We start from the raw sequence: 21,819 nt of genomic DNA on the forward strand, positions 1-21,819 counted from the left end.
CAGTAACACTTGGAGCACCTTGTTATGAAGCCTTATAAGGGATCATAGCACCATAATGTGCTATGAATATGTTAAGGCATTAACACCTGATAATGTTTCTAAAACTATACCATTCACATGATGTGGACTGGCCTCATTTTCTGTCAAAACCAGTGATCAGTAAAAGGGTAAATTCAGATACTGCATTCATAGGATACTGTTGCTGTGTCAATAAATAAATACATTCGCTCTATACTGTACATTGTAGGAAAGGTTTTCAGCCAGATTGAGAAAAGACTGTCAGCGTGATTCCCGGAAAGAGAGGCACATATAAACGGAGAGGAGAGTGAAGTCTAATGGTTGTAGATGTGCTGACTTCCAAACAATACATAGAGTCAATGTAGGTTACTGTACAACTGGTAACATTAAAATGTTACATTTTAGAACGGTATGGAGATAACATTTGACAGAAATCTTTCATTTACATAGATATGGACATAAACGTAGACGCCATTGAGAAAATGTTAAACACCAGACATCTCATAGAGCTCTTACATAAGGGGTTTTGTAGTGGTAGACTGACACAGGTGTCTGTAAACCATGAACACAGATTCAGAAGAACGAAATTAAATACTGAATAATAAAGGAAAATCATCTATTTTGATTCGCTTTTCCCTGCCCAGTTAGTGCAGACAAAGTCCACCAATTCCACCACATTGCTTTCACCTATTCTGTCCCACTGGGCAAAAACTGGTTGAGTCAACGTTGTTTCCACATCATTTTAACAAATAAATTCAGTGTGATGACGTTGAATCAATGTGGGAAACTAATTGGATTTGCAAGAAGGGAATTTTGCCTTTTTTTTCAACTAACTTTTAACCTAAAGCCAATGGCATGGTGATATTTTATGTTGATTTCACATTGACTTCATGTTAGTGGACAACTCAACCAAATGGAAATCAAAAATAGATGTTTAACTGACGTTTGTGCCCAATGGGGTGTTTTCAGATCAGTGCAGATGAAGAGGGGAGACACCTTAAGACTACTGACATCTCTATCGCTCTCTCCCTTTCCCTACTTCTTCTCTATCACTTCGTACTCCAGGTCGACGGCACCATAGCCGTTCGTCTTGGCTAGTTTGAGGTTTTTAGCGATGCCCAGCTCGCTGCTCTCCTCCTCCAGCATGCCGTTCCTGGCCGCAAACATCTGGCTGATCTCCACAAATGTCTTGTTCTTGGTCTCGGGGACGATGAAGAAGACGTAGGCCGCCACTGCCATGCACACGCCGAAGAACACCAGATAGCAGTAGGCCCCTGCTGACATCTGGGGGGTGGAAAGAGTTGTTGGTTGAATGAATTGAATTGATTAGAGGGAACAGTAACAGAACACAATGCGAATTGGATCTTCACACGATGGCACTTATTTAATAAAAACATTTGCTACTATACTACTACAGATGAGTTTGAGGGAATAGGGAGCTGTCGCGAAAAAGGCACGACTAAAATGCCAACATGCAGCGGTAAAACGTGTGTACAGGTGTAATTATAGGCCAGTAGTTCTGACCTGTAGGAAGGGGAAGACAAAGCCGATGGTGAAGTTGGACAGCCAGTTGAGGCATCCAGCCACGGTGTAGGCAGCCGGACGATGGGACTGTTTAAACAGCTCTGCTGTAATCAGGAAGGGTACTCCAGCTACACAGGGACAGAGAGAGACACACAGACAATGAGACACATTGGCTGCATTTAGACAGGCAACCCAACTCTGATCATTTTTCCACTAACTGGTCTTTTGACCAAGCAGATCAACTCGTGAAAAATATCTGATGTGATAAGATCTGATTGGTCAAAAGAACAATTAGTGAAACAAATATCAGAATGTGTGAACATAGCCATAGTCTACAAAAATATACTTTTCAAGCCATGATAGAATCACATCATTGGCTACTAGTTATAGTCACATGTGAAGTTGGGCAAACTATCAAACCACTGATATTGATAACAGCAAGACATTAGAGTAAAGATGGTACATTGAGGATTGAAACCACCATTATATTCCATCGGTGTAAGACAGATGATCTTAATTTGATCCGTATTGTCACAGCCAAATAATCCTGCAGCAACAGGATTTTAACATTTAGTCCATTATATTGCCTGATTGGTGGTTAGGCTATTAGCTGGCCAAAAGTAGGCTACCAGAAAAGTACAATATTGTTAATATAACCATGTGTTAGTGTGGGTTTTCTGTGAACTTATGTAAGTCACGAAGCTCATCTGAAAATTCTCTGCAACAAAAGAGTGATCAAATTAAGGTTCTACATCTGTATCTCAAAACGTTAACTCTATAATATGTAGAATCTATAGACGGTTTCATTGCTCTTAATATCTAATTCATCATGGTTAGAAATGAGAGATATTATGAATGAGGAATAATACATTAGAAAAAGCCTAATGAACGTGTCAAGTTAAGTCCTCATTATTTGAGCATGATAATGACATGGGGAGAAGGCTTGATAATAGTCAATAAGTAGGGCTCTGCAATTTGTCTACATCTGCAGTACTAAGTATGAGCTCCTTCACATTGTTTATGGAAGTTTGTCTCAAGGAGGCATATTCATCACACACACACCAAAATATTCATTATGAACAATGAGCCATTGAAAATCTAATTGCGGCAAACAGAAAATCCTCATCTGAGCTTGATGTATGGATTTTGCCTGCTTGACGGATTACATTATGTAAACTAGTGTTGGTCTAATTCATCATGCTTATAGCCACCATCAACATTCTAATAAACTGTTGCGTTCATCCGACGAGCCCCAAACAAATGGGTGTAAGAATGGATGTTCCTGTTACCGTGGCAATTATGATTTCCTCATTTAGTGGATTAATGAAATGCAATAGAGTAGGTATTTTTGTTGGGTAAACAGTGGGGGGAGTTTTGGCTGCCTTTCCTAGAGCACTTCTATATTCCACCACCAGAGAGCAGTGTTTCCTAGTTAGAAAATATCAGGCTGTGTCTATTGGAAAAAGTGGAACGTTCAAAGTGCTATAGGTATCCTAGAGGTTAAGAGTATTGGGTCAGTAACTGTAATGTTGCTGGTTCGAATCCCTGAGCCAACTTGGTGAAAAGTCTGTTGATGTGTCCTTGAGAAAGACACTTAACCATAGTTTCTCTGGATCACAGCATCTGCTAAATAACTTTCATGTACTTCTTAGAGTAGCATTATAGCCCCTTGTGCTAAAAGAGGAAGTACCCACTCTTCTATTGAGAGAGATATACATCCTGAGTATAGAACCTTGTTTTGAAGGAGAGAAACAGAGACCGAGATAAACAAACAAGCAGACCACCAGGGTAGATGTCTTACCTGGTCCTATACAGAAGCCAGCGATGATCCCCACCACGCAGGCAACACTGATGTAGTGGGACTTAATGGGCAGCGAATGGAAGCATAGGACAGTCATTATCAGAGACCATAGGACAGTCATTACATTACAAATAATACTGACTGGTTACTGATTATACTCATTAAAGAGACAGTCAAAGACACGGAGACAGTAAATATCAACAAAGAGAATGAAGATTGCATTGTTCTTCTATAAACTGACCTGAAATCAGATTCTCTTCACAGAAAATGCAGAATTCCAGGTCTGGTGAACTGATCCTAGACCTGTGTCTATAGAGGAAGATTCATGGGTAGATGAACATACCTGGAACATGAGGGAGAGTGTGATCCCTGCACAGCAAATTCCCATGAAGGTGAATCCACCAATCATCAGAGGTCTTCTGCCCAGCCGTTCAATGGTGAAGCACTGGAGGCGGGACAAAGGAGAACAAGTTATATCTATTGGCCAACGACTTAACATGTCAATGTTATGCTTCTGCATGGGAAAAATGGCCAACTGCTACCCAGAGACTGTTTCTTGAAATAGCTCAGCACCCAGTAGTATGTCCACTGACCTATAAGTCTCTTTAGAAACTGTAGTCATGGGATGCATCCCAAATGACACCCCATTTCCTTTATAGTGCACTACTTTTGACCAGGGCCCAAAGGGGGATGTATAGGGAATAGTGTGCCATTTGGGACAGACATGGTCTAAACCAGAGCTGTACTGTATAGAATGTATACATCATTTACTGTATATAATATAGCAGTGGTTTGACTATAGTATCTCAGTGGATATATGCTTAACAGTTCCTGAGGGCCTTATAGCTAAGGTACAGGCTTGTCCAAAAGGAGTGTGGAAGTGAGTATTACCACCAGACAATAATAACACCTCCGACTAGAGTAGGCTAGCTAATGTTAGCCTGGTTAAACCAGACTGAATGCTTCACTCACCTATGAGAGCAGTTTTCAGTCTGGTGAACCAGGCTAAGCTAGCATGCTCAGCTGTTGTGCTCACAGTAATCCAATGACAGCTTGCTTACCCCTACGCATCCAGCGATAACTTCGATGGCTCCGGTTCCAACCGTGGTGTACTGGATCTGAGGGACTGGGATACCTGCATTCTCAAAGATGGTGTTGGTATAGAACCAGATCTGAAGAGAGAGAGAGAGCTGTAGATCAGTAGCTGAACTATGTACATTGTTGAATAAACATACTGTAGGACTACATATTTGTTGCATTGTTCTTTGAATACTCCATTGTTCTGGGCTGTACAGCGCTTACCTCATCGACAGCAACATTAGTAACTGAGTGTACATATTAAAACATGACCGTCTGTTTTAACCTGGCTAAACAAATGTGCAACGTTCAGCTAATGGTCATTCTGAAGCTTTTATTATTCATGGGTGATTCATCATAATTGCTGTCATGACCATCCTAAATCCCATCTGTCAAATCAGATATATTTAATCAATACTGTGGTCCAGCATGTCAACGTTGTCTTATAGTATTCCCAGTGAAATGAATGAATGTCATTATCTCATTCGTCATACTTCACTACAACACACATCCTCTAATACAGACAAGATCAGGAAAAGTAGATGAAATGCAGTTGGTTTCAGTAACCATTCATACACATACATGGATTTTCCCACCCACTCATGGAAATATATGTTACATCCACACACTGGTATTTGCCCGTCCCTGTGTAGAATTCTGATTGGACTTCTAGAATCTAGTATTACCAAGCAGGAAATGGGTTGCAAAGACCTCCTCGGAATTTAAAAAGGTGGACATTGGGGTTCTTTGACATCCCGTTAGAGCTGTTGTGCTCCGTGTCTGGAACAGCTGCGACAGTAGAAAGCAGCATAGCGTGGCCGTGCTGTGAAATGGGGACCAGCATGAGACCATGTACACCAGTGCTTATCCACATGGTGCTGAAGGGCCAAGGGCCCATGTCACGAGGACCAGTGTGTGTGTGTGTATTGTACAGTAATAAGGACCAGTGTGTGTGTGTGTGTGTCTAGGGTGTATTGTACAGTAATGAGGACCAGTGTGTGTGTCTAGGGTGTATTGTACAGTAATGAGGACCAGTGTGTGTGTCTAGGGTGTATTGTACAGTAATGAGGACCAGTGTGTGTGTCTAGGGTGTATTGTACAGTAATGAGGACCAGTGTGTGTGTCTAGGGTGTATTGTACAGTAATGAGGACCAGTGTGTGTGTCTAGGGTGTATTGTACAGTAATGAGGACCAGTGTGTGTGTGTCGTGTGTGTATTGTACAGTAATAAGGACCAGTGTGTGTGTGTCGTGTGTGTATTGTACAGTAATAAGGACCAGTGTGTGTGTCGTGTGTGTATTGTACAGTAATAAGGACCAGTGTGTGTGTCGTGTGTGTATTGTACAGTAATGAGGACCAGTGTGTGTGTGTCTAGGGTGTATTGTACAGTAATGAGGACCAGTGTGTGTGTGTCTAGGGTGTATTGTACAGTAATGAGGACCAGTGTGTGTGTGTCTAGGGTGTATTGTACAGTAATGAGGACCAGTGTGTGTGTGTCTAGGGTGTATTGTACAGTAATGAGGACCAGTGTGTGTGTGTCTAGGGTGGATTGTACAGTAATGAGGACCAGTGTGTGTGTGTCTAGGGTGGATTGTACAGTAATGAGGACCAGTGTGTGTGTGTCTAGGGTGTATTGTACAGGAATGAGGACCAGTGTGTGTGTGTCTAGGGTGTATTGTACAGTAATGAGGACCAGTGTGTGTGTGTCTAGGGTGTATTGTACAGTAATGAGGACCAGTGTGTGTGTGTCTAGGGTGTATTGTACAGTAATGAGGACCAGTGTGTGTGTCTAGGGTGTATTGTACAGTAATGAGGACCAGTGTGTGTGTCTAGGGTGTATTGTACAGTAATGAGGACCTGTGTGTCTAGGGTGTATTGTACAGTAATGAGGCGTGCCCCTGCTTTGTCACTCAGCACCAGTGGTTCTAAGTGAGGCTGTAATATACTGCTCAAAAAAATAAAGGGAACACTTAAACAACACATCCTAGATCTGAATGAAAGAAATAATCTTGTTAAATACTTTTTTCTTTACATAGTTGAATGTGCTGACAACAAAATCACACAAAAATAATCAATGGAAATCCAATTTATCAACCCATGGAGGTCTGGATTTGGAGTCACACTCAAAATTAAAGTGGAAAACCACACTACAGGCTGATCCAACTTTGATGTAATGTCCTTAAAACAAGTCAAAATGAGGCTCAGTAGTGTGTGTGGCCTCCACGTGCCTGTATGACCTCCTTACAATGCCTGGGCATGCTCCTGATGAGGTGGCGGATGGTCTCCTGAGGGATCTCCTCCCAGACCTGGACTAAAGCATCCGCCAACACCTGGACTGTCTGTGGTGCAACGTGACGTTGGTGGATGGAGCAAGACATGATGTCCCAGATGTGCTCAATTGGATTCAGGTCTGGGGAACGGGCGGGCCAGTCCATAGCATCAATGCCTTCCTCTTGCAGGAACTGCTGACACACTCCAGCCACATGATGTCTAGCATTGTCTTGCATTAGGAGGAACCCAGGGCCAACCGCACCAGCATATGGTCTCACAAGGGGTCTGAGGATCTCATCTCGGTACCTAATGGCAGTCAGGCTACCTCTGGCGAGCACATGGAGGGCTGTGCGGCCCCCCAAAGAAATGACTGACCCACCTCCAAACCGGTCATGCTGGAGGATGTTGCAGGCAGCAGAACGTTCTCCACGGCGTCTCCAGACTCTGTCACGTCTGTCACGTGCTCAGTGTGAACCTGCTTTCATCTGTGAAGAGCACAGGGCGCCAGTGGCGAATTTGCCAATCTTGGTGTTCTCTGGCAAATGCCAAACATCCTGCACGGTGTTGGCCTGTAAGCACAACCCCCACCTGTGGAGGTCGGGCCCTCATACCACCCTCATGGAGTCTGTTTCTGACCGTTTGAGCAGACACATGCACATTTGTGGCCTGCTGGAGGTCATTTTGCAGGGCTCTGGCAGTGCTTCTCCTGCTCCTCCTTGCACAAAGGCGGAGGTAACGGTCCTGCTGCTGGGTTGTTGCCCTCCTACGGCCTCCTCCACGTCTCCTGATGTACTGGCCTGTCTCCTGGTAGCGCCTCCATGCTCTGGACACTACGCTGACAGACACCTTCTTGCCACAGCTCGCATTGATGTGCCATCCTGGATGAGCTGCACTACCTTAGCCACTTGTGTGGGTTGTAGACTCCGTCTCATGCTACCACTAGAGTGAAAGCACCGCCAGCATTCAAAAGTGACCAAAACATCAGCCAGGAAGCATAGGAACTGAGAAGTGGTCTGTGGTCCCCACCTGCAGAACCATTCCTTTATTGGGGGTGTCTTGCTAATTGCCTATAATTTCCACCTGTTGTCTATTACATTTGCACAACAGCATGTGAAATTTATTGTCAATCAGAGTTGCTTCCTAAGTGGACAGTTTGATTTCACAGAAGTGTGATTGACTTGGAGTTACACTGTGTTGTTTAAGTGTTCCCTTTATTTTTTTGAGCAGTGTATATAGTGGTGGTGATAGGGGCATATGGTGTATCCACACACACAGGGACACACTCTCTCCTGCATGTATGCATGAATGTATGGACAAACACACACAGACCCACCGCGTCGATACCAGACAGCTGCATGCCGATATTGACCACCACTATAGTGATGACCTGCCATCGGACGCTCCGGTCCTTCAGCAGACCGATGACCGAGACGGTCTGGACCGAGGACATGGACCGCTGTTCCTCCTGCATCTCATCGATCTCTGCCTGGATGTTCACTTTGGACCGGTACCACTTCAGAGCTGGGGAGAGAATTTCACTTTACTAGACTTGCTCCCTCACGACGCCAGGACAGCGGAGTCAACCACCACCTTCCGGAGACACCTGAAACCCCACCTCTTTAAGGAATACCTGGGATAGGATTAAGTAATCCTTCTAACCCCCCCTTAAAAGATTTAGATGCACTATTGTAAAGTGGTTGTTCCACTGGATATCATAAGGTGACTGCACCAATTTGTAAGTCGCTCTGGATAAGAGCGTCTGCTAAATGACTTAAATGTAAATGAGTACAGCACAGCTAGGGTTGTATACAGTATGGACAGTATTGAAATACCAGTCTTTGTTGTATTGGTCTGTGGTTACAGCTTTCCCCCAAAAAACGAACAAACAGAAAATCTGCATCTCTTCATATAATACTCCTTACAATAGCAATTCAGGTCTTTTACAGTCTACTCTACGTGCCAAGCAAAGAAAAAACGATCAACTATATCCTCCTAATGGACGGAGCCTCCTCACCTGTGATGGTGGCGTGGACATTCCTCTTCTCTATTAGCAGGTACCGCGGGCTCTCTGGGAACCATGGCAACAGCATCAGCTGGAACATGGTGGGGATCACCACCAGAGACAGGAAGAGGGGCCAGTGCTCTTCCTGTTGAGGGGTTAGAGGCCAAAGGATATAGGGTCAGCAAGATGTCAATATGAGTTCCTTAAAAAAAAGATAAACGTTTGAAGGTAGGAACTCTGGAATAAAAAGCAGCCAAATAGTCTGCTGAATGGAGACCGTAAAAAATGAGTCTACCACGTGGGTCGATACTATTGACTGATCTGATTACTGTAGAACTGGGACACACTGCACATTTATTCAGATCACATTCCTTGATAGTTCTGCCTTGAGAGGAGGATATCATTTCTCCAAAGAAAAGTCTGGAATAAAATGAATGTCACATACTCTTCTCTCATTGCAGAGTACTTTTAATATACCTCCAATGTTTAGGCCTCACCAGCACGTCACAGGGTGAGTTTATTCTGTTAAACTCTGAGCAGTTGATTTGGGCCCGGTACAGGGCCCGGAAAGTTGGGGGGGGTACTACCCCCCACATTCTTTAAATAAATAGGTCAGAAAATAGTGTGACATCATTTGAAAGACATAGCCATTGTCTTTTTGGAAATTGAACTAAAATCTTACTGCTGGCAATGTCATAAGAATCTCTCCCCCCCACCACCGCCCCCCATAAAGGCCATATATCATGGACATATTCAAAGAGTATGCAATCTAGGTCAAGTCACCAAAAGTGCAAACATTTAGTATGCATGGAAAGGATGGTCAATATAAAGCAATGAATTTCTTTCTCTATCCACATTACCTTGTATGCATCCTCCACATGCATCCTTAAACTCTCTCATTTACAATAGGAATAGTGAATGGGAAAATAATTTAGAAGTTTCTTCACTTGTTTGTGTCTTATTTTTGATTGCTAGGTTAATTTTAAGATGTCAGATTTGAAAATCCGTTCAGCCATTTTGGAACAGTGACTCACTACCCTAACCAGACGCAACTGGTTTCATGTGGCCATGAGACATCATGTGTTCTCGTATCTAGTGCACGAACTAGGAATCAGACAGGGGATATATTTACATCAATGGATAGGTAGAGACTTCATTTTTCTCTTCATATGCATATAATTCCTGTAATACGAAAAAGGAAGGCATGGAACTTTGCACAAGCCCTACGCTTTTAAAATGGCTGTGTTCCTATGGAAATGTGTGCATGTTTGGTGTGCATGTAATGGTGTGCATGAGTGCCACCATTATTTAAAATATATACATCTTTTTTGGGAACAGTAATTGGTGACATTTTATTTCAAGCCTTTCATGTCTTATTCCCCATCCCCCCCCTCCTTGAAGAAAAAAAACGAAGAAAAAAAAACTGCTGCATCTCGGGCTCGGTTTAATTTTTTTCACCTTTATCAGAATCCCACAGTTTTTAGCATGTGTTTATAGGATTTATAGTTTGGAAACCGAAATGTACTTAATGAGGGTAGTATACAATATTATGCAAGGTTTAGAAAATGCCACCAGAGGGCGTCAGAGTTTAAGAGGTTACATTTCGTTTGTCTTTACCTCACCAAAAGTTCTTTATCTATTTACGCCAAAGAAAAGACCAACAAAGATTAACTATGAACTCGGATGTTAAGGATAAGATTTTACTGCACCTTTCCCAGTAGTTCATGTAGACCCAGGATCTGAGCGATGAAGACTCCTAGACAGATAAAGATGCTAGGCACGAGGCCCAGGAAGCCTCGCAGGTTCTTAGGTGCTATCTCCCCCAGGTACATTGGCACCACACTCAGAGAGATACCTGGAGGGAGGGGGGATATGGACATTACACAGATCAGGTTCAGTATTAGCAGTTACCCTTACAGCTAGCATTGTTGCTGATAAGAGCTGAATGTGTTGTAGAGCAACAGAAAGAAGCCCTGATTCATTCAGATAAGTAAAACCCAACACACAGAAATGCATATATCAAATGTATTCATTTAAAGCCCTTTTTACATCAGCGAAAACCCAGCCTAAAACTCCAAACAGCAAGCAATGCAGATGTAGAAGCACGGTGGCTAGGAAAAACTCCCTAGAAAGGCAGGAACCTAGGAAGAAACCTAGAGAGGAATCAGGCTCTGAGGGGTGGCCAGTCTTCTGGCTGTGCCGGATGGAGATAAGAGTACATGGTCATTAAGGCTAGGGTCAAATAATAATCACAGTGGTTATAGAGGGTGCAACAGGTCTGCACCTCAGGAGTAAATGTCAGTTGGCTGTTCATAGCCGAGCATTCAGAGGTTGAGACAGCAGGTGCGGTAGAGAGAGGGAGATGCCTATCCGTACTTGCGTCAGGTGTCAAGTTCCGTACAGTATGTGTTATGAATGCCTTATGATTACCCCCTCAAATAGTGTTTCCTAATCCTTACTCAACATGTTAAAAACGGTCGGACATAATGGTATTATTCTCTGTTACTGCATTACCTGAGTGTACCCCTGTGATGAAGCGTCCAACAATGATCATCTCTGGAGAGCCGAAGGTCCTGCTGAAGCCCATGAAGGCTCCAGCTATAAACACCAGACACGTGATTCTCACCAGGGTCCCTTTCCTGAAGACAGCAGGACAATCAGCCTGAGAAACCTTCTACAAACCTTAAACCATTGGCTTCAACATACTAGAACAATAGCCTCACACCGAATTTAAATGTACGGACTTGTAACGCAAAGAGATGTAGCGTAAGTATGCATAAAATGTCTGAATGATTTCCAACATATATCATTTTCTACAGAGTAAATCAATAGTTTTAGATGTTTGACCAGTTTACCATTAACTTCTTTTCCTTCCCCCCCCATTTTCACAAAAATCATTGACATTAGTTACATTGACATTACAGTGCCTGTAGAAATTGTACACACCTTGAACTTCTCACATTCTGCTGCCTTTTTTTCCATACACATCTAACAACTTACTCAAGGTTTGAATATTGCTGCCCATCAATGATTCCCAACCAAATTTAATGAGCTTGAGCAATTTTGACCAAAAACAATGAATATACAATATGTTCTCCTAAGAGTTGTGCAAAGTAGACAGAATCTTTTTCTAAATGATTCACAGCTGTTATGGCTGCCAAAGGTGCTTCCATAAAATGTTCTAGAACTTTCTTCCACTTTGAAAATGTGGAGTAGGTTGTGTCGATCTATAGGAAAATATATTTTAATCCATTTTTAGATTGAATTTTAAGGCAGCAAAATGTGAAAAAAGTTCAAGGGGGTGTAGACATTGAGGCACTTGCGCCAACAAGAGTGGTCAGAGACGAATGTGACTGTCATTTAGTTGTTTACTGATCAGTCAATGACGTTATGTCAATGATGTTATGTCAATGGCGTTATAAAAACAGAGTCGCACACTCCATATGTATAACCTCCCAGTAATTGATTGGGTAACCTCCCTCTGTAGTAGTAGGATCTCCATGTTACCTCCTCTCCTTGGTAGAGCAACATGCTCAATGCCTGTGTATTTGAGGAGATGGGATGGTTAGCTTCAACAATGTGAGCTGCTACAGGATAGTCAGTGTTCTCACACCTGATTGAGCTGCAGTGTTCAGCTATGCATGGTTTTAATTGTCTTTTCGTTTGTCCTACGTAGGCTTTCCCACATGTACAGGTGATGATGGATTACTCCCTTGGTCTTGCATGAGATGATACCCCTAACAGGGATTTTTCGACCTGTATGTGGGTGTCTGAAGAAGGATGTTTTGTAGTGCTATTGCACTGTGCACATGATCCACATTTGTAGTTCCCGTTTGGAATGGGTGTGAAGAGTGTCTGAGTGGGCAGGTCAGATCTCATTAAGCCATCTTCAATATTGCGACCACGCAATTGCACTGTTTTTATACATAACCTGGTTCAAACATTCATGACATTACCCTGAAGAAGGCACAGTGATGGCGCAACGTTGGTGGGTTCTTTTTACCAAATAAATGACTGGGAGGTTATAGATATGGACGGTTCGACTCTTTATTTCCATAGCTTACAGTTTATTCTGTTAGTCAGCACCACTACACTAAATCATTTTCTCTGGGTGTGCGCCAGCTCATGCTTTTTATTATGTCAATGACGTTATTTATGGCTGGAGGGGCAAGTCTATGACTTGGGGCTAAGTCTTACCTTCCAAATCTGGTGACTAGTATGCCCACCATGAGGCTGCCCGCCATGCCCCCGATGGCAAACACAGACACGGTGACGGAGTAGAACAACGTAAGCTTCTTGTCATCCAGACCCGTCCCGGTCCTTGCTACCATCGTCTGGTTATAGAATGCCTTGATGTACTGGGAGAGGAGGAAGAGTCAAACACACCGTAGATACCATGTCAAGTCAGAAGAAATTGCTAGACGCAGACACCATTGTCTGGTTCTAAAGCTGCTTCATCAAATCACATTTTATTGGTCACATACACATGGTTAGCAGATGTTAATGCGAGTGTAGCGAGATGCTTGTGCTTCTAGTTCCGGCAGTGCAGTAATATCTAACAATTCCCCAACAACTACCTAATACACACAAATCTAAAGGGGTGAATGAGAATATGTACATGTAAGTATATGGATGAGCGATGGCCGAGCGGCATAGGCAAGGTGCAATAGATGGTTATCAAATACAGTATATACATGTGATATGAGTAATGTAAGATATGTAAACATTATTAAAGTGGCATCATTTAGAGTGGCATTGTTTAAAGTGACTAATGATCCATTCATCAAAGTGGCCAGTGATTGGGTCTCAAAGTAGGCAGCAGCCTTTTCTGAGTTACTGATTGCTGTTTAGCAGTCTGATGGCCTTGAGATGGTACATAGAAGCTGTTTTTCAGTCTGAGAGGCGAGGAGCAGGAGAAAGGGTAGAATGTAGATAAGGAAGTTATATCAAGACAATAGAGTCTAGAAGTGATGGGATCAACAGACAATACCCAGGCCTTTATTTTCTAACTATTTACATGTGTCTTTTGGCATCGTTATATTTGTCTGCAGCATTTTCGTTCCCTTTTAAGAGAGATTATGAAGGAAAATCAATTCTCTCAATTTCAGTGAAGGTATATACAGTGCATTCGGAAAGTATTCAGACCCCTTCACTTTTTCCACATTTTATTATGATACAGCAGCCCAAAAGACTCGAGGGTGTAATCACTGCCAAAGGTGCTTCAACAAAGTACTGAGTATAGTGTCTGAATACTTGAGGTATTTTTTTTAAACAATTTTTATAGATTTAAACATTTAAAAAAAAAAAACTTTTGTTTTGTCATTATGGGGTATGAGAATTTGTATTTATTTAATAAATGTTAGAATAAGGCTGTAACATAAAATGTGGAAAAAGCCAAGGGGTCTGAATACTTTCCGAATGCACTGTACGCCTGGCTATGCACTATAATACAATTATGACAATGGGGGCTTAAACGCTGTCATCTGACATCAGAACAGAGGTCAGGAAGGGCCAGAGAACAAGGTAACAACCGACCATTACAGACTCATTGAGTTGAATGGCTTAAATCACTTGGCTGTAAGTTGAAGTCAAATCCGATTAGTGAGCTCATAGCCTAATGTACAGTATACTGACAGACTTATGTTACTCAACTTCCTTATTTAAAGTAACACCCCTTCCTTATTTAAAGTAACACAATGTTTGAGGTTTGCACGCAATGCTGTTCCAAAAATACATGCAGTATACTGTATAGGTGAATCTACCACACACACGTCATGTACAGTACCACCAAAGTGTTGATCACACCTCTTTAAGGAATACCTGGGATATAGTAATCCTTCTAACCCCCCCCAAAAAAAAAATATATAGATGTACTATTGTAAAGTGGTTGTTCCACTGGATATCATAAGGTGAATGCACCAATTTGTAAGTCGCTGTGGATAAGAGCGTCTGCTAAATGACGTAAATGTAAACACTTGTTTGGGTGCTCTCCCTTTAAAACTGACTGACAGATATCCTTTAGCTGGCCCTTTGATAAAGCAGATGACACATTTTTTCTGATTGAGTCAATGGAGGGTTTTTGGATCATAATGTAGGAGAAAGAATGAATCCTCTCCCTTTTGGGGAAAAATTACACATTATGAAGTCAAATATACCACATCCTAGTCTTCCATGTGACTATACACTTGGGGGGGGGCTATCTAGAGCCTAAAAGGGTTATTTGGCTGTCCCCATAAAATAACCCTTTGAAAAATTATTTTTGGTTGCAGGTAGAACCATTTTAGGTTCCATGTAGAACCCTTTCTACAGAGGGTTCTACATTGAACCCAAAAGGGTTCTACCTGGAACCGAAAAGAGTTCTCCTATGGGGACAGCCAAATAACCTTTTTGGAACCCTTTTTTTCTTAGAGTGTACCTCTCAGTTATATTCCAGGGCCTTTCCTGTCCTCTTTCTAATACTGGCCTCTCCTTCTCTAATGACGTTATTGTCTCAGAATCAGCGTGGTGTTACTATTATGTAATTAATTCATTTTATCTCTGCCTCTCCCTAGCCTTAGCTGAAACATAGCAGCAGAATACAACTCAGTGTAAGAGACAGACCTGGGTTCAAATACTATTCGAAATCATTTCAAACATGTAAGCTGGGCTTGATTGAGCTTGCCTGGCACAATAGAATCGTTCCAAAAGTGCTAAACTCACTCATCTGACAATCCGGGTAGAGTAAAACAAGCGGGCAAAGTATTTGAAAGATTTCAAATCGTATTTGAACCCAGGTCTGTGAATGGACACTACAGTCTCGTGACAACCCATTTGGCAGGAAAGAAGGTCATTGATGGTCCTGATTCCCCACATGACTTCCACATTAGTGCCAAAAGATTTGTTGGTGAAGTGTCGGCCAGTTTATCCTGCTTGTTTTCCAGACGTGAAAGACTGGGTTGAGTTGGAGCCGTGCAAATTTCTAATTATACTGCATGTCCACTGGGGAATTTGAAGCAAGGACAATGAAAGGAGGGAACCAACAATTGGAGCAAGGGATTGTGTGACAGGGATGTAATCGATAAACATTCCTAAAATGGTTGTAAGAAGAGGGCGTGGACAGATTTGACAATGGGATTGAAATGAAAAACATTGCAATATCCATCACTAAAGGAAAACAACCCTGTCATCATCATCAACAACAACAACCACAAGAACAGTAACATCAGGTATCCTTGAGACAGGGAGGTGGTAGCATTTTCACTCATCTTATCGTGCAACAATGCGTCATGTATGGCCCGATTTGCCCAGGTGTCTGTGGGTTAGAGAGGAGTATGATGCGTCTCTTCTTTAACGCCCAGGAAACTCAGATTCAAACTCCCATTAGACAGCTCTGCAAGCGGCCAGCGGTGCTTAGCCTAGCGGTTCGAGCGTTGGGCCAGTAACCAAAAGGTCGCTGGTTCTAATACCTGAGCCGAAAATCTACTATGGCTGACCCTGTAAAAACTCCAAATTCACTGTGTGACAATAAAACGTATTTTTTTTTTCCCCCATGTACAAGCAACCGAAAAAAATGCCTATTCGTCACCTCCAATGTAAATCACTCATTAATGCGATGCAGAAGTCAGAAGTCAGCTGAATACATTGGAGGTGCCGAAAATGTTGCTTGTACATTTTTACTTAGACCTTTTTTTTTTTTCTAACATACTGGCCGTAACGGGAGAACATTAAAATTCATAGCGCTTGCAGAGCTGTCTAATGGGAGTTAGACAAGAGACACGTCATACTCATCACCGTCATCTCTAACCCAGAGACACTGGGCTGATTCAACTTCAGATTCTAATAGCAATAGTCGCTGTGGAAATGTGCGATTATATTGTCTATGGAAGTACACGTCAATGGCCACTGTGTGTTATGTTTTTATGACGCCATTTTGTCTCCCTTAGACAAATCAATTTAGCTTATGAGATCACTATCCAAGTCTAAGATGGAAAAGCTCTGCAGTAGCAGGCCTTACAACGTCAACCGTTCCCATTGTGGAAATAACACGGTCTAATGTGAGGCTGATTTACCATGGCTGACTGAATTGACACAGTTCACACTGAACCGGTTCAACCATCCAGGTCAAAACAAATCTACCACAACCAGGAAATCAGGCGACAAGACTCATGGCTCGGCTCACGGGTGAAGTTTCCCCTGGGTACAGACGTAGGATCAGCTTCCCCTCCCCTAATGTAAACGTTAACCAATAGTGGGGAAAATGCAAAAATGACCCCAGATCAGCAATTTTACACTACTCCCATGACTCTAGATGCGAGGAGAGTAGTAACACGGCGTGAACAGAATACTCATGGTGGTAAACCTATACAATACATATGGTGTCTTAGTTTGTGTAGCTCCTGTTATATTCCACTAACTACAGTACATATGTACTCATAAAAAGGATACATTCAGTCATGGAGTCTGTATATTCACAATAGGCCTATTCCTGTTGACTGTATGTATGCATCTCACTGAAATTGTATATTTCCCTGTTCACAACCATTTCAGTGCATGTGGGCCTGCAGTGTCTTACTGCATTACTATGGTGCCTCCTACCTCTGCAGGAGAGTTGACCACGGCCAGGTTGTAGCCATAGAGCATGGAGCTACCGAACGAGGCCAGGAAAGCCACGGCCAGCAGCGACTTGGTGAGAGACTAGAGGAAGGAAAAGATGACAACATTAGGAGATGCTATACAGGTGTAGGGTCTTCATTTGATCATCCTGTTGCTCCAGGATTATTTTCCTGATGTGAGAAACTAGTCAAATTAAGATCCTACACCTGTAGGAAGTAGGAACACTGCAAAACCTGATGAGAAACATTCAAGACATCTGATAACAATTGGATCATTTTATCATACAATATGACCAGGGTTTTTTCTGAGCACATATACTGACCAGGAAAACCCCTAGGCCCTGGTTATCAGGTAAAACTCAGGGTCCTAAATACACTCTTAGAAAAAAGGGATCCAAAAGGATTATTTGGCTGTCCCAATAGGATAATCCTTTTTGGTTCCAGGTAGAACCCTTTTGGGTTCCATATAGACCCCACTGTGGAAAGGGTACTACACGGCGCCCAAAAGGGTTCTACCTGGAACCAAAAGGGGTTCTTCAAAGGGTTCTCCAATGGGGACAGCAGAGTAAGCATTTTAGATTCTAGATAGCACAATTTCTGACCCATATATCTATGATCGTTTCATTAATGGAGTCATGTGGTGTAGGCCTAAGTGTTAGAGAGAACAGTACAAACTGACTGTAAATACTACAAAAACAGGTCATTGGGCATTTCAATAGAAAACATACATAACCATAGTTCATTATGCTTATTGATGATTTAAAAATCAACCTGTCAACATAACAGCTTTCTGTGATGTACAGAACCAGTTTTCATAGGGAAGCTAACCTGAATGGAGCTACACTACAACGCTTACAGTATAGTATTATTGATATGAGCATTAAACAGTAGGTTACACGTCATAGATCAGTTCTGGATAAACATATCTGCAATGCAAGCAATTAAGTGAAGTACACAACTTTTACTGCTACTAGGCTACTTTAACAACCGCTGCCACAAAGTGTGTTGCTATAGCCTTGTGATAGACTTGTGACAAATCGAGTACCTGGCTGGCATGCAAGATTTGGGTGCCGAGATTAGTGCCACTATACAATGACAGCATAGTGTATACGGGTGTCAGAGTCCGAAATGGTCCATTTCAATTCTATCTGTGGCCGGATTAGTATGGAATTATGAGATTAGTACATGATTTCGCATGTACAAGCGTTTAATACATCATAAATAGGGTATGGGTTGGATACTGTCTGGGACAAGGAGAGCTGTACTGTACCTTGGCCGGACCTGGGTCATGTTCATTGGGCACGAAACAGAAGATAATGGATTGAGAAAGGGAGGGACAACCTGGACTTGTCCAATAAGAATAGTTGTTCTTTCTCGGTTGAAAAACGTTTTTATTAATCTGTTGCATGAATGAATACAGCCCTGGTTAGTCAGCCTGCTGGAATTGGTCCAACCCTCGAATCAGTTGGAAGCTACTCAGCTACCACCTGCCAAATACAGAATTACTGTACACATTTTCATGTGTTTGTTTTTTTCCCAACCTGGTGTAGCAAGAAAAGGCTTGAGGAAAAGTTTAAAAAAAATAAAATAACACTACAGACAGTTGTAAAAACTATAAACATCTAGAATTGGTTATGGACAAACTTGACAGTTCAATTAAAAAATGTAATCTAAATGTAAAGTTGACAGAAAATCCCTTTACAAGGCCAAACTCTATTCTATTATTCAGAGTGGGACAGAATCAGAGTACGCTACTAGGACCAATAACTACCAGAATCTTTATGTCAGCATATAAGCTAACTACACAAACTTGATTGATGGCCTGCAATGGCTTCTTGATAGCTAGCTATAAGGTTGGGAGATTGGGAACCTACTGTAGCTGGGCTAGCTAAAGCCAAACTTCATAACATATCTAGGTGGCTAGTAGCATTACAGAGAAACACAAAAACTAAAAATATATTTTGTCATTTTAAAACAGGAAAAATCTGAGGGGGCACGTGCCCGTGCCCCAATGGGCATGACGGCTCTGCATAAACTGAGACATACTAGGCTAAGTAGAAGTACTGTGTTATTGTATTCCTGGGGGTGGTGTAGTAGTCAGAAGCCCTGCCTGAACTTAGCCCCCTGTCCAGATGCTGAATTCCAGCACAGCCAGCTTAAATGACACCCCTTGTACACAGGGTCAGTAGCTGAGAGGATTTAACTATACCCTACTAACCAAACTTAACCAAACCTCACCAGGAGTACAGCAGAAAGCAACAGAAGCTGCCATATTGCTTTTGGGAAAGTCAGCTGTGGACTATAGGTATGGGGGTGAATGGTGGAGGCATAGTACAACAAGAACACAAGGACAAGAGCTAAAATAATGATCTGGATATGATAGGCTACAGCTCCACAACAGGTGTACAGCCTATAGCATGGTTACAAAGATATACTAATATTTATATTGAGTGAATGAATAGACGAGTGTAAACAAAGTACCCAGGGCCATTTGATAGTTCCGTATAGATTTCAAAGACTCAAAACATCCTGATGTAAATGTATTAACATAGATCAGATATGGAGCTCAATCCAAAACAAAAGCTGTCCTTGTCTAAACTGCCAATTTGTAAGTCGCTCTGGATAAGAGCGTCTGCTAAATGACTTAAATGTAAATGTAAATGTCTATAAAGATCACTCAAACACTTTAGGGCCTACCACTCACGTAGTTTTGAGGCTTCCTCTATCTTGCGATCATCGTAAAAACAAACAGGCAGACAAGGCCCTGATTTCAGAGAAGTTAGGCTGAACAATAAAAGGCATAGTGGAGCATGGCTAGCCTAGGAACCTAATTCAATCTTCTTAAAAAGGGCCAGCGGGAGAGACTAACAGACAACCACACATGAAAACGGCCAAAAAGAGACAATGCAGCATTGTAACATCCAATAGGTCGCTCTAGTCTTCTGACAAGCCTGGATTCAGTGGCTTGTATTGAAGTTCATAAGAGGCTTTAACTACCTTAAAAACACATTTGTTTCCATTAAAAGTCTCAGTGACTAGGTATCCACATATAAGCTAAAGTTGCAGCAGTTTAGATGTTCTGATGCTTTAGCTGGTCTACATGAGCTGCATTCCTTAGTGAATTGAAGGCACTGGCTGAGAGATGAATGCGGAGAGGTTTAAACCACGCAGCTGAATGCACTGTATGCTACAACTTATGCACAGTAATGTGTATTGGGCTAGGGTTTGAAGTCCACTACAATAGGCCAACACCTTTGCCATGCCATCATATACATAAAAAAAATCTGAAAGTAAGCCATACTGTATATAAGCCATATTTGTAGCCTACCATATATGGCCATCAAAGGGAAATGGCAAGCATGCTTTTAAGGATCAAAAATATATTGAAAGCCAGTTACACTACACATTGAAGATCTCATATTCCCTATAAAAATGGAAAAAGTGACATACTTGTAGAGAAGGCACAACTATGTTAGAAAAAGCGATGAAAGAAAATCTAGTCAGTCTTTGTATGAAATAAACAAAAATCTAGAGGAATCATCAATAAGCCAATTATTAAACCAGAATCAACACTTACCCCAACATATTTCCCATCTCCTGCTAATAACACTTCCTCTGCCATCTATGAACTCATCAATAAATGCTCCCCTGGGTTTTCGTTGCAGTTTTAAGAGAAAGGAATGTTAATCCTACAATATTTTTTATACCACAGGCGGGTTTTGATGACTGACATAATTGAGAAGTTGTGAAAGCTCCTGCCTACCAATCCGCAGAGCACAAAGCCTACAGGTCCCTCCCAGTAGCTAACCAACCTCCTCGGTTCTGCTTGACAGACTGCAGGCCGTCACATGATGGTTGTCAGCGTGACTCTCCAAGGCGAGGGCGACTACCATAGTGAATTCAATCAGCTTTGCCTCCTTTGCCTCTGTTAGTGTGTTAAGAGCCTTCTGACCAAAACCGACTGGAGGTAAGACTCATAAGTGCATTGAAAAAAAAGACCTAAAAAGGACAACAATGCTTCTTACTAGTCTAAAGTGTATTATTGTAAAAAAAGAAACACCATTAAAGGCCTACACTCTACAATGTCCTTCATACATTTAGGCTATACATCATTCTCAAATTGTCATTCAGTAGACACTGTAACAAGTGTGCTGAGAGTCAGGAAGCCAGCTCACGGAGTAAGTGTTGTAATAAATAAATGCACCAATATGAAAACAGAGTCAATAACCCCTGAGGAAAGAACCAAGGGGAGTGACAGATATAGGGAAGATAATCAAGGAGGTGATGGAGTCCAGGTGAGTGTCATGAGGTGCAGGTGTGCGGGATAATCAGCAGCCTGATGACCTAGAGGCCGGAGAGGGAGTATACGTGACACACTGATTCACAAACATTGTAGATAGGCTAGCCTATTATACATATCATTTAATGTATCAAATTAAATCAAATGTTATTGGTTACATACACATATTTAGCAGATGTTACTGCGGGGGTAGCGAAATGCTTGTGTTCCTAACAGTATTGTAGTATATCACAATT

At 42.1% G+C, this 21,819-nt stretch overlaps 1 protein-coding gene across 2 annotated transcripts; it reads right to left on the reverse strand.

Annotated features, from left to right (window-relative positions):
* Positions 1–331: 331 nt before the first annotated feature.
* On the reverse strand, positions 332–21,497 carry LOC106588744 (solute carrier family 2, facilitated glucose transporter member 9). 2 transcript variants are annotated; one of them, XM_014178075.2, is made up of 12 exons: positions 21,096–21,497; positions 17,267–17,365; positions 12,890–13,050; positions 11,207–11,331; positions 10,402–10,547; positions 8,705–8,837; positions 8,024–8,211; positions 4,405–4,515; positions 3,687–3,788; positions 3,344–3,404; positions 1,543–1,670; positions 332–1,302 (listed from the first exon to the last, which is right to left on the reverse strand). In XM_014178075.2, exons 1-12 carry the CDS (start codon positions 21,174–21,176, stop codon positions 1,054–1,056), a joined length of 1,584 nt encoding a protein of 527 aa, XP_014033550.1. In that variant the 5' UTR covers positions 21,177–21,497; the 3' UTR covers positions 332–1,053. The 2 variants fall into 2 exon arrangements, with proteins under 2 accessions (XP_014033550.1, XP_014033560.1); XM_014178085.2 differs by lacking the exon at positions 21,096–21,497 and adding an exon at positions 20,861–20,979.
* Positions 21,498–21,819: the final 322 nt, after the last annotated feature.

Source organism: Salmo salar, chromosome ssa02 (assembly GCF_905237065.1).
Source record: "Salmo salar chromosome ssa02, Ssal_v3.1, whole genome shotgun sequence".
NCBI lineage: Eukaryota > Metazoa > Chordata > Actinopteri > Salmoniformes > Salmonidae > Salmo > Salmo salar.

What these genes read in the sequence shown, in the direction of transcription:
- LOC106588744 (XM_014178075.2), bottom strand. Translation starts at nt 21,176, where the DNA reads ATGGTAGTCGCCCTCGCCTTGGAGAGTCACGCTGACAACCATCATGTG. An exon ending in TGGTCAACTCTCCTGCAGAG is followed by an intron (nt 13,051 to 17,266) that starts GTAGGAGGCACC and finishes CTCCTCTCCCAG; the next exon opens with TACATCAAGGCATTCTATAA. An exon ending in TTATCGCTGGATGCGTAGGG is followed by an intron (nt 3,789 to 4,404) that starts GTAAGCAAGCTG and finishes TCCCGCCTCCAG; the next exon opens with TGCTTCACCATTGAACGGCT.